Source organism: Salvia splendens, chromosome 21 (genome assembly GCF_004379255.2).
Source record: "Salvia splendens isolate huo1 chromosome 21, SspV2, whole genome shotgun sequence".
Lineage (NCBI taxonomy): Eukaryota > Viridiplantae > Streptophyta > Magnoliopsida > Lamiales > Lamiaceae > Salvia > Salvia splendens.
In genome coordinates, this window is record NC_056052.1 from 440,148 (window position 1) to 455,253 (window position 15,106).

The following is a 15,106-nucleotide window of genomic DNA, read 5'->3' on the forward strand; positions in this document are numbered from 1 at the left end:
CAGAAAAATATGAGTTGGAATTCAATTCCAATTTTAAACCCTCCCAACTTTATAATTTTAATTTTGTAACTAAAGTAAATATTTAGAATTTTAAATAGTTATAATTTTAGATCCTTCTCAAACACGCACATCACACAATATACACAGCATTTCACGCCGCACCAAGCGTTTGTATTTATAATATAGTGTACTAATGAACTAATTAGGGAGTAGTATATTATAACTTCAAATACAATTACATTTTAAATTTCATTACAGGTGTAATCCTCAAATGTTTGAAATTGAACTTAAATATTGAACTTCAAATTATTACACTGCTTATCCACCAAAGAAAGAAGATAAAAAGTGGATCAAACAAAAAAAGAAACATTTATTTTTTCCCCTATTGGAATTAAAATCTCGCAACAAGTCACATCCAATTGAAAACTTATTCCACGTATGAGTACAGACGATTCAAATCACAGTAGGGTTAACATGAGCATAACTACGAATCAGGTCATTTTTCTCAAACCCTGCAACGTATTTCAGATCAAAAATAGCCGACGCTTCAATTCCTCCGTCTCTACTATCCATCAACGTCACACAATTACACACAGCCACTGTCTCCGATTCCGAGTTTTGCGTAATATAGCCTGACAGCCACACGGGTTTCCCCCACCCAAAATCAACCTCGTTAAGACCCATATTTACCCAACTACTAAAAACAAGCACATTAGCTTGTTGAGGCATCTCATTCCTCAACTCCTCCAAATATTCACCCAAACCACCACCCTCCAAACGTCTCACAAACTCACCATCGATATTTTCTACCCCTTTTTTCACCTCCCACACTAAATCTCCTAACTCCTTTTCTTGTGGGCTTCTGCACACAATATTCGGCACCACAATCATATTACCAAAACTATCCTCCGGAAACGGGGGCACAGCCCGTTTCCGGAGGTTGACCGATTGTGCCATCAAGAAGGGTTTCCCGTTGGTCTCTTCCGCCACAGCCTCCATGAAGCATTTCCATACCAATCCCGTCACAACATTCACACGCGACGCGGCTGAGCTATTCAGTTGGGCCTTGAGAAAGGACAGAGCAGAGGCATCGAAAACGTATCTTCTCGTCACAAACTTCCCACGGCTCGAGTATTTAAGATAATTTAACATAGGGATTAACTTGTTTGGAAATGAGGGATTCTGTGGGAAAGAAGATTGCGCAGTACAAAGTAAGGGTGAAAGTTGAGAGATAAACCCTAATCCCCGTGCATTGGCAGCCCAACATCGGAGAAATGTGGAGACTGAAGACATGTCTGCAATATAATGGGCAAAGGTAATAGACATGGCAATGCCTCCGCAGTCGAAACAGTTCAGCTGAATCAGCATTACGCTGTCACCGGGGCCTGGCTGTTTCTCCATGTCGCACTCACGAGGGAAGAACTTGTTGATGAATTCAAAATTAGGGTTTCGAAGAAAATCTTTCATTTGGGATTTCACCTTGGCGACGAAGAATGGAAGGCCTTGGTCGCTGCAATCGGCGGAGAGGGCATCTCTGATAACTCCGGCAAAGGGATAGAAGGTTACCAGAGTTCGAGAAAGTGATTCCTTTAGATGTTGTATTCTGTCATCGTTGTTGTTGTTGCTGTTATCGCTGCAAAAGTATAACACTAAGGGGACGTAGACACAAGGAATCATCTGATCAAGCTGAGAAATGTTGTAAATTTGAAGGTGACGGGGTGTTGGTGTAGATGGCTTTATTTTCTCAATGCTAATTTCCATTTTGATTTTTGGTTTTTTCTACTACTTTTTTGTCACTCATCAGCTTGATCTTTAAATCCCCTTTTATAGAGTCTGTAATGTAATGTCTGTATACTAGGGCAATTGGTTAATTATTCATATATAGTGTGTGTCCGTAAGAATAGGGCAACTAATTATTTAATATTCATATTTTCATGCGCTATTGAAAATTAAGTTACGGCTATGTGCTTATTAGGTTCAATACAAATTATGTGGAGTTTTAATTCGATCTTATGCTAGCTCCGATAAAAAAATATAGTGAGACATGAATTTTAATAAATGTACCTATATATATAATATACATATATATAGGTAATAGGATAATAAAAACGTAGAAACACTACTTAGTGGTACTCCCTCCGTTCCATGTTATCATTTTCTATTTTGGAAAGTTCTAAATTAATTTAGTCATTTCTATTTTTGGTAAAAAGTAATTGTCCTTTTTATTTTATTCTCTCTTCATTTCTCTTATTTTTTTTCACCAACCATTTAACATACTATTCTTAAACTCCGTGCTGAAAAGAAATGCCAAGAAACGGTGGAAGTACCAACTTTAACCGAGCTACAAATACTAACTAATTACATTTATATATTCCACGTCATATACAGCTGCCGCTTGCGCACTTACCCTTTCCACCTTGACGGCTTATGCTATTAGAAAAATACACTACGCAATTAGAGTTAGGTGTGGGAATATATATGTATACTTATGCTATTAGAAAAATACACTACGCAATTAGAGTTAGGTGTGGGAATATATATGTATACCCGAATTCCCACCCCTACATATGAAGCTTATCTAACCATATAACTGTTCATATCACTCGTAAGAAAGAAAAAAAATACGAAGCATTAATTTCTAAGGTAAATAATGTATTTTATAACGTTTTATTAGGTTGCTAGCACTATATGAGTTGTATTATTTTATTACTTCTTCTGTCCCACAAGAATATGCATTCTTTTCTTTTTAATCTAAGCACTTTCTAATTTTGAAACTCTTTTATCTCTAATGAAGTGTGACTCATTCGCTACTTACAATACTTTAATTTCTTTTTCTCTCCACATCTCTCTTGCTTTACCAATTTTGCATTAAAATCCGTGCCGAACTCAGAGTGCATATTATTAGGGGACCGATAGAGTACTATTTAAACCACAAATTTATGTACTTAAACTTAATTCATAGTAATTGACATGAAATAAATGTATAAATGAATACTATAAACATAGGTGCACGAAGCTGTTAACTTTTGATTTAACAGTCATATAGTTAATTTTCGTAATTTATTATTACACCCACTATATATATATATATATATATATATGGATGTATTCATTTCCTTTTTGTATCTTTTGTTCTTTATTCTTTTTAATCTCAGCCCCACGATTTTGTCATCCGACGGTTAGATTGGTGTCACGTGTCATTTAATAATGTAGATTTTCAGTTGAATAATGCACACCGACTAATAATGCACCATTATAGTGTAATAATGCAGATTTTCAGTTGAATAATGCACACCGACTAATAATGCACCATTGTAGTGTAATAATGCAGATCATCTGGACCACTGATGAATGAGATCTAACGGCCCATATTAAGAAGAATAAAGGATCTAAGGGATGAATATGAGAATAACGATATATATATATATATATATATATATATATATATATATATATATATATATAGAGAGAGAGAGAGAGAGAGAGAGAGAGGTGTGATCAAATACAAACTCTCTAAAATACAAACTATACAAACTATGTCACCGGAGTGTACAAATTCTGTCACCGGAGTGTACAAATTATGTCAACGGACTGTACAAATTCTGTCACCGGGGGTCGATGTCAACGGAATGTACGAATTATGTCACCGGGGGATGTACGGAGTGTACAAATTCTGTCGACGGGGGTGTCCAAATTCTGATTTTTCGATGTCAAAATGTTGACATTAGAAAAATCTCTTATATTAACCGTTGATTAATTGTATTAAGTGAGTATGATTAAAGTTTGTATAGTTTGTATTTTAGAGAGTTTGTATTTGATCACACCTATATATATATATATATATATATATATATATATATATATATATATATAGGATAGTGATCAAGATATAACTACTCTTAAGTGTATAACTAGAGAACAAATCTCAGCCACACATTTTAATGGAATAAATATGATTTATTTTAATTATAGAAAATATGCTGAGGGTATTTTAGGAAATTACATTATGAATTTAAACCTGCGTCTTACATGCTATCAAATTCATTCAAATCTGCGAATTCAGATCATCCAGCAGCTCCGCCAGCTCCTTCTCCTCCTCCTCGAACAGCGAGTGCCTCAGATCTGGATATTTATCATCATCGTCGTCGCCGCCGCCGTAGAATTCTCGTATAGTTTCACATCCGCCGCTGATGTCTTTGCAGCAGCTGGCCGCGGAGTTGCTGCTGTTGAGGACGATCGCCTTGCTCGGATCATTGTCGTCGATTTCGTCACCAGATTCGTGGTGGTGGTGGTGGTGGAAAATGTGGTTGATCTTGGTGGTGATGGTGGCGATGGAGAAGCTCTTCTTCTTGGAGAGAAGCGTGAGCGATGTGAGCATGAGGAGCGCTCTCATGGCGTCGGTTTTGCTTCTGACGGCTATGCATTTGGCTCTGGTCATGCAACTCACCATTGATATCAGCTGCTTCAACCTCGAACTTTTTTCCTTCATGGTTAATTACTCTGTGATCTCAACACTGACTTGCTAAAGGAGTGGTCACTATATATAGTTTTGTGTATGTAGTGAATTTCTTATGTAGAAGTTTAAGATAGAGCATTTGTTTTTATCTATGTATTAATGTCACAACTTTTTGTTGTTTCGATTTTGAAATATCTTTGTATTGTCTTTTATTGCTTGCCACTACCATGGTTTGAGCATTTTGTATCTTGCCAAAAATTAGGCGAACAATTATGTACACAATCAAATTCAGATTTCCAATTAAAATATACTAATTGTAATTATCTCAACACATTACTCTTAGCATGATTTTACTTCACTCTTGTTTACAAAACACGTCACTCTTATTCTGATTTTACTTCACTCTTGTTTACAAAACACGTCACTCTTATTCTGATTTTACTTCACTCTTGTTTACAAATCACGTCACTCTTATTCTGATTTTACTTCACTCTTATTTACAAAACACGTCACTCTTATTCTGATTTTACTTCACTCTTGTTTACAAAACACGTCACTCTTATTCTGATTTTACTTCACTCTTGTTTACAAAACACGTCACTCTTATTCTAATTTTACTTCACTCTTGTTTACAAAACACGTCACTCTTATTCTGATTATACTTCACTCTTGTTTACAAAACACGTCACTCTTATTCTGATTTTTTTTCACTCTTGTTTACAAAACACATCACTCTTATTCTGATTTTACTTCACTCTTGTTTACAAAACACATCACTCTTATTCTGATTTTACTTCACTCTTGTTTACAAAACACATCACTCTTATTCTGATTTTACTTCACTCTTGTTTACAAAACACATCACTCTTATTCTGATTTTACTTCACTCTTGTTTACAAAACACATCACTCTTATTCTGACTTTACTTCACTCTTGTTTACAAAACACATTACTCTTATTCTGATTTTACTTCACTCTTGTTTACAAAACACATCACTCTTATTCTGATTTTACTTCACTCTTGTTTACAAAACACATCACTGTTATTCTGATTTTACTTCACTCTTGTTTACAAAACACATCACTCTTATTCTGATTTTACTTCACTCTTGTTTACAAAACACATCACTCTTATTCTGATTTTACTTCACTCTTGTTTACAAAACACATCACTGTTATTCTGATTTTACTTCACTCTTGTTTACAAACACATCACTCTTGTTTACAAAACACATCACTCTTATTCTGATTTTACTTCACTCTTGTTTACAAAACACATCACTCTTATTCTGATTTTACTTCACTCTTGTTTACAAAACACATCACTCTTATTCTGATTTTACTTCACTCTTGTTTACAAAACACATCACTCTTATTCTGATTTTACTTCACTCTTGTTTACAAAACACATCACTCTTATTCTGACTTTACTTCACTCTTGTTTACAAAACACATCACTCTTATTCTGACTTTACTTCACTCTTGTTTACAAAACACATCACTCTTATTCTGATTTTACTTCACTCTTGTTTACAAAACACATCACTGTTATTCTGATTTTACTTCACTCTTGTTTACAAAACACATCACTCTTATTCTGATTTTACTTCACTCTTGTTTACAAAACACATCACTCTTATTCTGATTTTACTTCACTCTTGTTTACAAAACACATCACTGTTATTCTGATTTTACTTCACTCTTGTTTACAAACACATTACTCTTGTTTACAAAACACATCACTCTTATTCTGATTTTACTTCACTCTTGTTTACAAAACACATCACTCTTATTCTGATTTTACTTCACTCTTGTTTACAAAACACATCACTCTTATTCTAACAAAATACATTACTATTACTATTGTTAAGTGAATTGGAAATTAAAACTCATGATTTCCTCGGTGATAGTTGGATAAGTGAACTGGAAATTAGTAGTGGTACAACTGATTAAATTTGAATTGATAAGTTTGCTCAAATTTGGAGATGGTGGTTCATCATACATCATGAGTTGCTATCAACTGATATAGTCTTCGCCCAACTCTCTCTCTCAATCACACACATAGATAGGGAAGATCCCCCATTCACCATGGCTTCCATCGCTTCCACGCTCTTCTTCTCCACCTCCCTCCCCACCTCCTCTGCCCCCTCCATCAGCTCCACCACCTGCTTCTCCACCTCCTCCGTCGACAGGATCCCCTCCTCATCCTCCACCGCCCTCACCGCCAGCTCCATGTACTCCACGAACACCACCATGTTGAAGTGATGCTCCGCGTACATCGGCCACGCCGCCATCTGCTCCACAAACTTCACCACCATCCCCCTCCCCCATCCGCTCCACGAACCCCGCCGGCAGCAGCTCCTCCAAATCCGGCTCCGGCGGCTTCAGATACCACCTGCTCCTCCGTCGGCGACGACCTCACCACCCATAAAAACCTCTCTCGCTCCTCTACAGCCCCACCGCCACCTCCCTCAACGAGAAGAAGAGAGTAGAGAAGAGAAGAAAATAGAAGAGCGGGAGAAATGATTTTCAGGAATGAGCGACTAATTAGAGTTTAACCCTAATTTTATTTGTGCAATGACCATTATATCCCCGCCTTGTTATTATGAAGTAAATTAGTGATAGGGGAACTAATTTCTCCTTTAAATTCAAAAATTACATGTATTAATAATAGCCCTTGATTTTCTTGATCTTGTGGCTATGATTTGTTCTCTAGTTATTTGGTTAAGGGGTGTTTGCCATAGATCACTACCTTATATATATATATATACATCCCTATATCGATAGATAGATAGGGTGAGTAGTGATAAAATGCAAACCTATATATTGTACAAACTCCAAACTTTTCAACAAAGTGTCAAGACAATATCAACACAATGTCAACACAGTGTAAAAGTTCAAGATTTTGATGTCAACACAATGTCAATACAATGTCAACACAATATCAACACAACGTCAACTGTTGACACTGTGTTGACATTTTTTGTTGCTGCTATTTTGTCATCTGTTGATATTTTCTAACGGTTCATATCATAGTTTGTAATTTGTACAATATATAGAGTTTGCATTTCATCACATTCCTTGAAATATAATACTAATTTACACATAAGCACATGGAGTAGGAACCACAAGTAGAGGATATTTCTTATGGACAATAATTCCAGGCGCTTCAGTTATGTCCAAATCCTCCACTCTATCTCCATCAAGCAATCCAAAGTTGAATTCGTTTACCAATCTTGATATAGCAAGCTCGTATAATGACATTGCAAACATGATACCGGGGCAACCTCTTCGGCCAGCACCAAAGGGAATCATCTCAAAATGCAAACCTTTATAATCTATATCTGTATCAAAGAACCTTTCAGGACGAAATTCATCAGGATTCTCCCATAACAAAGGATCCCTCGAAATGGTCCAACAATTAACCAACACAAGTGCACCACTTGGGATGTTGTAGCCCATTAAATTAGTATATTGAGTTAATTCACGAGGGAGGGCTAGTGGTAAAGGTGGATGCAGCCTTAGACTCTCTTTGGATACTGCTTTCAAATAGGGCATTTTGTCCAAGTCATCCTCAGTGATATTTTTCCCGTTCTTACTTCTTGCTACTTCTCTCACTTCCTTTTGAAGAAGCTTCATAGTTCTTGGATTTCTTATAAGTTCTGTCATCGTCCATTCTAAAGCTGTGGATGTAGTGTCAGTTCCTGCCACAAACATGTCCTACACCAAAATCGTTCACTTTAAATTTGGAGTTTGAGATTTCGCAAAATAGTCTTTCTTGATTTAGTAATTGGTCCTTTTACATTGGTGTTGTAGCACAATATCTATGGTTCGAGATTTTTTCATAAGAAGTTTTAGAAACAAATATTGGCTGGTTGAAAACAATGATCAATCTAGCATGACTGATCGACTGAACCATAAACCAATAGCTTCAATGTTCAAGTGACAAGTCTGGTTTATAAAACATTACTGAAAACAAGTACCCCTTGTTCCCCAAATATTGTCCCACTTTGACCCGACACGGGTTTTAAAAAATGTAATGAAAATTGAGTTGACAAAGTTAGTGAAATGTGAATCCTACTTTTATGTATTTATTTTATAATAAAATGTGAGTAGGAATGAGTTAGAGGAATATGAGGTCCACTACCAGAAAAGGTAAAAAGGGAAATGAGACAAATTTTATGGGGCGAACGGAAATAGAAAAATGAGACAAACTTTCAGATACGGAGAGAGTAATAAAAAGAGGTACTACTTACTAGGATTAGAGCTTTAATTATATCATCCTCAACGGGATCACTATCCTTACTCTCTTTCTGAAACTCAAGCAAAGCGTCTGCAAAATTCATAACTGCATCATCACTCAATTTCTTCATCCTATATTCTCGAAGCACACCCTCCATAAATTCATCCATTGTTTTAAAAACATTTTCAACTTGTGCTTCAACACCATTCACACGGTTGATCCAACCCAACCATGGCACGAAATCTCCCACATCAAATCTCCCCATCATCTCAATAAACTTCTCCAAAATCCGATTAAAATCACTCCCTCCGCCGTAGCTCCTCCCTAACACCGCCCTGCTGACTACACAATTCGACAGCTCCACGAACACCTTGCTCAAGTTCACAACCCCCGGCGAAGATCGCTTGATCTTCTCAATCATCAGCGACGTCTCTTCTTCTCGAATGGGACGAAAGGACTGAACCCTCTTGCTGCTGAAGAGACGGAGAACGCACATGCTCCGCCTCTGACGCCAGTGTTCGCCGTAGGCAGCGAAACCGACGTCTCTGCCGCCGTACAGTAGCCTGTGGGGGATGCTCAACCGCGGCCTGCTTGCGAAGATTAGGTCTTGGTTTTTCATTATCTCCCGGGCTGCGTTGGCAGAAGATGCGACGACCACCGGCTTGCTGCCGAATTGGAGTAGCATCACCTCGCCGTGACGGTTAGATAAAGAGTGGAAGGAGCGGTGGGGAAGGGTTCCGGCTAGGTAGATATTTCCGATTATCGGAAGCTTTAATGGAGAAGGTGGTAGCCTCTTTGTTGAGGGGCTTTTCTTGAAGAAGAAAAGGTCTAGGAAGATGAAACAGAAAAGAAGTAGTAGAGCTGCCATTTAAATTTCTCTCTTTTTTAGTTGGATGATGGACTATCGTTTTTCAGACAAGGGGCACCGATTTATACAGATGAAAAAATGATTAAGACTAGGGCTGTCAAATCATTACCATAAAATCCGAATCCAACTTCACAGTGGCGGATCAGAATCCGAAAATGAGAAGGGCATAAATACTTTTTATAATAAATAAATAAAGTATTACTATAAATTTATTGTAAGCCGCCATCTTTAAAACTCTCAAATACAATTGCGGCTATAGGGTTGGCAATATGAAGACAATTGTCATCTATACTTGCAACTAGTGAGATAGATAAACTGTATTGCTTTAGGCCCAGTATATAAGGCCCAAAACAAAAGCCCAAATGCTACCTTAGCATCATTTCCTTTTTCCTTGTCGATTCTAATCCACTTGTCCAACCACAAAAATTCAGCTAGACGTTTACTAACAAAAAAGCAATACTACTATAAAACTCAATACCAACTTTAAACTGTTTTAATGTTTGGATGCACATGAGCAAAGTATTTAAAATCTTCCAACTTTAATGAATGTGATTCCCTTGCTTGCTAACCTTTGAAACCTATGTGACAAAACATTTGATAATATTATACTATTTCCTTTCTCTCATAAAAATAATCTTTTTTTTTTCATTTCAGTTTGTCCAACATAAATAATCTCTTTAGTAAGTCTTTTGTCTCTTACAAGGTGGACTATTCGCCATTAACAATAATTCAATCACATTTTCTTTCTACATCACTTCTACTTTACCAATTTCAAACTAAAACCCGTGTCGTCCCCAAATCACTATTTTTATGGGACAAAGAGAATATAAGTAAGTCATTAAATCATGTCAGTACCTGAATATTTAATTGGTTGTAGAATTAGAACAGCTTAATAGTTCTGTAATTTAGAGGTTTGCATGCAAAATTTATAATTAATGAAAATTTAAAAATTTACAACACTCAAATTATCCTATTTATTTTAACATAGATGATTTCGACTTGAATCGATACCAACTTATGAATAAATCGCCAGGATAGATAATTGACAAAGTCCAAGCATTTCATTACTCCCTCGTGTCTCTTAAATTTTGTCACTTGTTGGGCACAAATTTTAGGAAATATAATGAAAAATGGGGGTTGAAAAAATTAATTTGTATAATAATATGTGAGTGAGAATTAGTTAGTAGAATGTGGAGTACACTATAAAAATAATAATAAAAAGGGAAATATGACAACTTTTGTAGGAGGGACGAAAATGAAAATATGTGACAAATTTTCAGAGACAAAGGAAGTATTACGTATGAGTCTGATTTGATTTATTTATCTTCATTAATTTACATGTCAGTGTCACCATCAATGAGATACATAATAGTATCGCGTTAATTTTTATGTATCATAATATTTTTATAAAAATATTTGTGGTATATAGTACTATACTATGTATACTATAAAATTAAAAAAATACTAAGTTTTCTTTTAACTTTTTGAGGTATAAAATAATTTATTTGTGGTCTCACTCACGTCTCCATTTCAATTTCATCACTAGTTCACTTTTCCCCAACTATTTATATTATTATTTGAAATTTCCTAATTTCGATTTTTAGTATATAATATTTTGTTTTCGTGATTTATTTAATCAGCACATTATTTTGACAAAACGACGATGGCGCACGATCAAGTTTGGACTCTACATATCATAAATTGGTGTGAACGTGTTTGTCTATATGTGTTTGTATTTATTCATTTGTTAACAGATATAATAATCCAATTAATTGGCAGAAGACGTGTTTTGAAATTTTGCACTTGCTTTCGTTAGATATCTATATCGTCTTTTAGCTTTCAAAAGTCCAGTTAGTTTTACTTTAATGTCGATGTATCATTTTCAAATCAAGCTCAATCCATTTTTGAAAATATGGACAATACTTACGAGTTTGAATCAGAATTGGTAAAATACTTAAGTGAAAGATAGAGTAAATAATTTATCATACTATTGTTAGTGGAAATTAAAATCACATCATTAGCTAGAAAATTTTATTTCAAACAGAAGATGACTTATTAGTGTCCAAGGCCTAAAATAGAAAAACGTAATTGTTTGTCATAGACAATGTTAGTATAATTAAATAGCACTCCTTCCCTTTTTTATAATTAAAATGTATGACCCGAATACCAAATCTCATTGACTTGTACAAAATGTCAATTATTTTGAATTTTTGAGTATTTGCAAGATTGTTGATTTTTGGCAAATTAATCACCATTCATGGCTAGTTGGAGAGAAAAATTGATTGATGATCTCATGACTAGCAAACAACGGATCAAAAAAACGAAATTCATCGGGTTAGACACAGTGAATGCAATGACTTTGGTTACTGGAATCCGACCGGATGATGTCGACAGCCTATTCTTCGAAATGGATTTTTCAATTCTCATGGCCGACGAGGAGGTTGGCTGCCCTGCGTGACACTCATTCATATGTCCCTATACGTGATTAGGCGTAATCATCCAACTATATGGTTCACTACATCAACCATTTAAGTTAAGCATTTTTTTGTTTTAGAAGCTCACCTCATTATTAATTTCTGAACAGTAGAAAAAATAACTGAAATTTCATGCATTTAAAGACAAAATGTATATCTCAGTATATAAGTTAAAAATCCATCAAAGATATGATGATGACTTCAAATTAGATTAAAAAACAGTTGTTGGAATACAATTTCTAGTTTAATTTTATTTGAAACAACATTTTGAGTTTGACAAGTTCATAAGATCTTGTGAGTAAAATATAAAATTACAAAAAAATGGGATATTTTGCCTTTAAAAAGAGAATCAACAACATTTTTGTTCATGCAGAACACCTTATCTACATTTCTTCTCACACAACAGAAACAAATGGCTGAAACTCTTCTAAATCCCTTTGCATTCCAAGCTCTCATTTCCATAATCCTTCTCATCACCATCACAAAATGGCTCTCAAAATCCACAAAAAGCAAAAATTCGCCACCATCTCCGCCGCGGCTACCGATACTCGGCCACCTCCACCGCCTCAGCTTACTGCCTCACCACGATCTCCAATCCATGGCCAGGAACCACGGCCCGGTCATGCTCATCCACTTCGGCAGCGTGCCGACGCTGATCGCCTCTTCGGCCGCCGCCGCCGCGGAGATCATGAAGACGCACGACCTCGCCTTCGCCGATCGGCCGGATTCGAGCCTCTTCCGCCGGCTCCTCTACGACAACAAGGACGTGTCGGTGTCGCCGTACGGCGAGTACTGGCGGCAGCTGAAGAGCATCTGCGTAGTGCAGCTGCTGAGCAACAAAAGAGTCCAATCGTTCCATTCCGTTAGGGCGGAGGAGACGGAGATTTTGATCGGTAAAATTGGGGGAAAGGCGGAGTGCGTCGATTTGAGCCGGATGTTCACTCAATTGACGAACGATGTGGTCTGCAGATCCGCAATCGGAAGGAAGTACGGCGACGGTGGAGACGGAGAGAGATTTCTCTCGATTTTGAGAGAATTTTTGGAGGTTTTGTCGACGATTAGCATCGGAGATTTCGTGCCGAGCCTGTCGTGGATCGGGAGATTCAACGGTCTCGATAAACGAGTAGACCGAGTTGCTAATGAGATTGACGAATTTCTCGAGAGTGTGATTCGTGAGCGGCTTGATAATCCGGCGGAGAGGGTGGTGGCCGGAGAGAATTTTCTCGATATTTTGCTCGATATTTATCGGAATAATTCCGGTGGTGTGTCCATTGACAGGGACAGTATTAAAGCAATAATATTGGTAAGTTTTTAATTATACGATTTTGATTTTAGATAGCGATACTATTTTTATTTTTGTGCACGTCCAATTTTCTAATGATGTGGATAGATTTTTTAACTCAAGCTAAATTTTCCAAGTCAAAGTTTTAATCAACAAAATGAATGGATCATATTTTCAGTCGTCGCATTTTTAATTTAGAGTTGGAAAGGAGACTAGTGAAGGTTTGAACAATGCTACATTTAGGTTGTTATTTGTGTACACGTCGATGATTATCTATCTCATCTTTGGGTAAAAGTCTGATTTAGATCAATTTTATAATTGTCAACCTTTGACCTTGTATAATTATTATCACTATAATAAAATTAGTATCAATTATTCGACTCACAGCTCATTTAGTCAAATTAATTAACACATTAGAACAATTTATTTGCATTCATAGAATTTGTTCAAAAGCGAATGAACACTACTTTGTTACTTTTGCAGGATGTATTTGCAGCTGGAACAGACACCACCGCGACCGTGCTCGAATGGGCGATGTCGGAACTCTTGCGACGTCCAGTCATCCTCAAAAGGCTTCAAACTGAAGTGAGAGAAGTGGCGGAAGACAGCCACAACATAACAGAAAACGACATAGAAAGAATGCATTTTCTGAAAGCTGTGATGAAGGAAACTCTGCGTCTCCACACTCCAATTCCACTGCTTGTTCCTCGAGTCGCAAGAGAGGACGTGAAGATCATGGGCTACGACGTTGCGAAAGGAACAATGGTGATGACAAATGCTTGGGCCATCGGAAGAGATCCATCCTCTTGGGATGAACCAGAGAGTTTCAATCCTGATAGATTCTTGAATTCTTCTGTGGATTATAAGGGTGTGGATTTCGAGTTGATCCCGTTCGGAGCTGGAAGGAGAGGGTGCCCTGGGACTGCGTTCGCCATGGCTACGAACGAGTTCGTGTTGGCGAATCTTGTGCATAGATTCGACTGGAAATTGCCGAACAATTGTGGAGAATTGGACATGTCGGAACGGCCGGGGGTTGCGATTCGGAGACGCGTTCCTCTTGTCGCTGTAGCCGTTCAATGTTAAGTTGTTTAAGAATCGAGCAATCAAGAGGAGATCGAGGCAAGAATGGCGGAAAGAATAAGAAGATATCAAGTCAAGAACGAAGATATCAAGATTTAAATAAATTGATATGTATTGAGTTATAGTATGTCAATATTGTTTTAAGTATTAGTGCTATAAATAGTTGAACGCGATAAAATTAATTCTCTAAATACTATACTCCTGCTACAACTATTAATGAGGCATTTTCGTTGCCAAACCAATGTGAAGAATTAGAACTACAGTAAAATCAGTAATAAAATAGGAGTAAGAAAATATGTCTTAATGGATATCTAGACTATAGTAGTACTGCTATAATTATTGGAGGACGTAATTGTGTCCGAATATTAATTCATTGTAACGCTTTCCTGAGTCCAATGTGAAGTTCTACAGCCCAGTTTCAGTTTCATAGCTAACGAAATCAATAAAGCATCAAACAGTTGTTTTAAAGATTGAAATGATAATAGTACTCATAGAGTTATGGTTTAATTAAACCGAGTTTTTGTAGTAGCAAATACTACATAGTGTTATAAAAAATTATTCAAATTTAGTGAATGCTAAATAAAAAACATTAAGAATTAAATAGCAAGATGCAAGCTTTTTGTAAATTTATATATTGAACAAACTATCGTGTCAATAGATGACTCTAACCTTAATATAGATTCCATCTTCATTATTCCCAAAC

The 15,106-nt window shown here is 36.5% G+C and overlaps 4 protein-coding genes across 4 annotated transcripts; 1 reads left to right on the plus strand and 3 right to left on the minus strand.

Moving 5' to 3' along the window:
- Positions 1–453: 453 nt before the first annotated feature.
- On the minus strand, positions 454–1,761 carry LOC121785223 (stemmadenine O-acetyltransferase-like). The gene has a single exon (XM_042183607.1). It carries the CDS (start codon positions 1,759–1,761, stop codon positions 454–456), a length of 1,308 nt encoding a protein of 435 aa, XP_042039541.1.
- A 2,284-nt stretch (positions 1,762–4,045) lies between these two features.
- LOC121785224 lies at positions 4,046–4,489 on the minus strand. Its single transcript, XM_042183608.1, has one exon. The coding sequence runs from the start codon at positions 4,487–4,489 to the stop codon at positions 4,046–4,048; it is 444 nt and encodes a 147-aa protein (XP_042039542.1).
- Positions 4,490–7,458: 2,969 nt separating this feature from the next.
- On the minus strand, positions 7,459–9,633 carry LOC121783927 ((+)-menthofuran synthase-like). The gene is made up of 2 exons (XM_042182115.1): positions 8,713–9,633; positions 7,459–8,176 (listed from the first exon to the last, which is right to left on the minus strand). Exons 1-2 carry the CDS (start codon positions 9,565–9,567, stop codon positions 7,556–7,558), a joined length of 1,476 nt encoding a protein of 491 aa, XP_042038049.1. The 5' UTR covers positions 9,568–9,633; the 3' UTR covers positions 7,459–7,555.
- A 2,751-nt stretch (positions 9,634–12,384) lies between these two features.
- On the plus strand, positions 12,385–14,594 carry LOC121785537 (cytochrome P450 71A8-like). Its single transcript, XM_042183991.1, has 2 exons — positions 12,385–13,344; positions 13,807–14,594. The coding sequence occupies exons 1-2, from the start codon at positions 12,409–12,411 to the stop codon at positions 14,404–14,406; spliced, it is 1,536 nt and encodes a 511-aa protein (XP_042039925.1). The 5' UTR covers positions 12,385–12,408; the 3' UTR covers positions 14,407–14,594.
- The last annotated feature ends 512 nt before the right edge of the window (positions 14,595–15,106 follow it).

Coding starts and splice junctions, on each gene's coding strand:
- LOC121785223 (XM_042183607.1), bottom strand. CDS start 1,761: ATGGAAATTAGCATTGAGAAAATAAAGCCATCTACACCAACACCCCGT.
- LOC121785537 (XM_042183991.1), top strand. CDS start 12,409: ATGCAGAACACCTTATCTACATTTCTTCTCACACAACAGAAACAAATG. Junction 13,345..13,806: donor GTATTAAAGCAATAATATTG/GTAAGTTTTTAA, acceptor TTACTTTTGCAG/GATGTATTTGCAGCTGGAAC.
- LOC121783927 (XM_042182115.1), bottom strand. CDS start 9,567: ATGGCAGCTCTACTACTTCTTTTCTGTTTCATCTTCCTAGACCTTTTC. Junction 8,177..8,712: donor TAATTAAAGCTCTAATCCTA/GTAAGTAGTACC, acceptor ATTTTGGTGTAG/GACATGTTTGTGGCAGGAAC.
- LOC121785224 (XM_042183608.1), bottom strand. CDS start 4,489: ATGAAGGAAAAAAGTTCGAGGTTGAAGCAGCTGATATCAATGGTGAGT.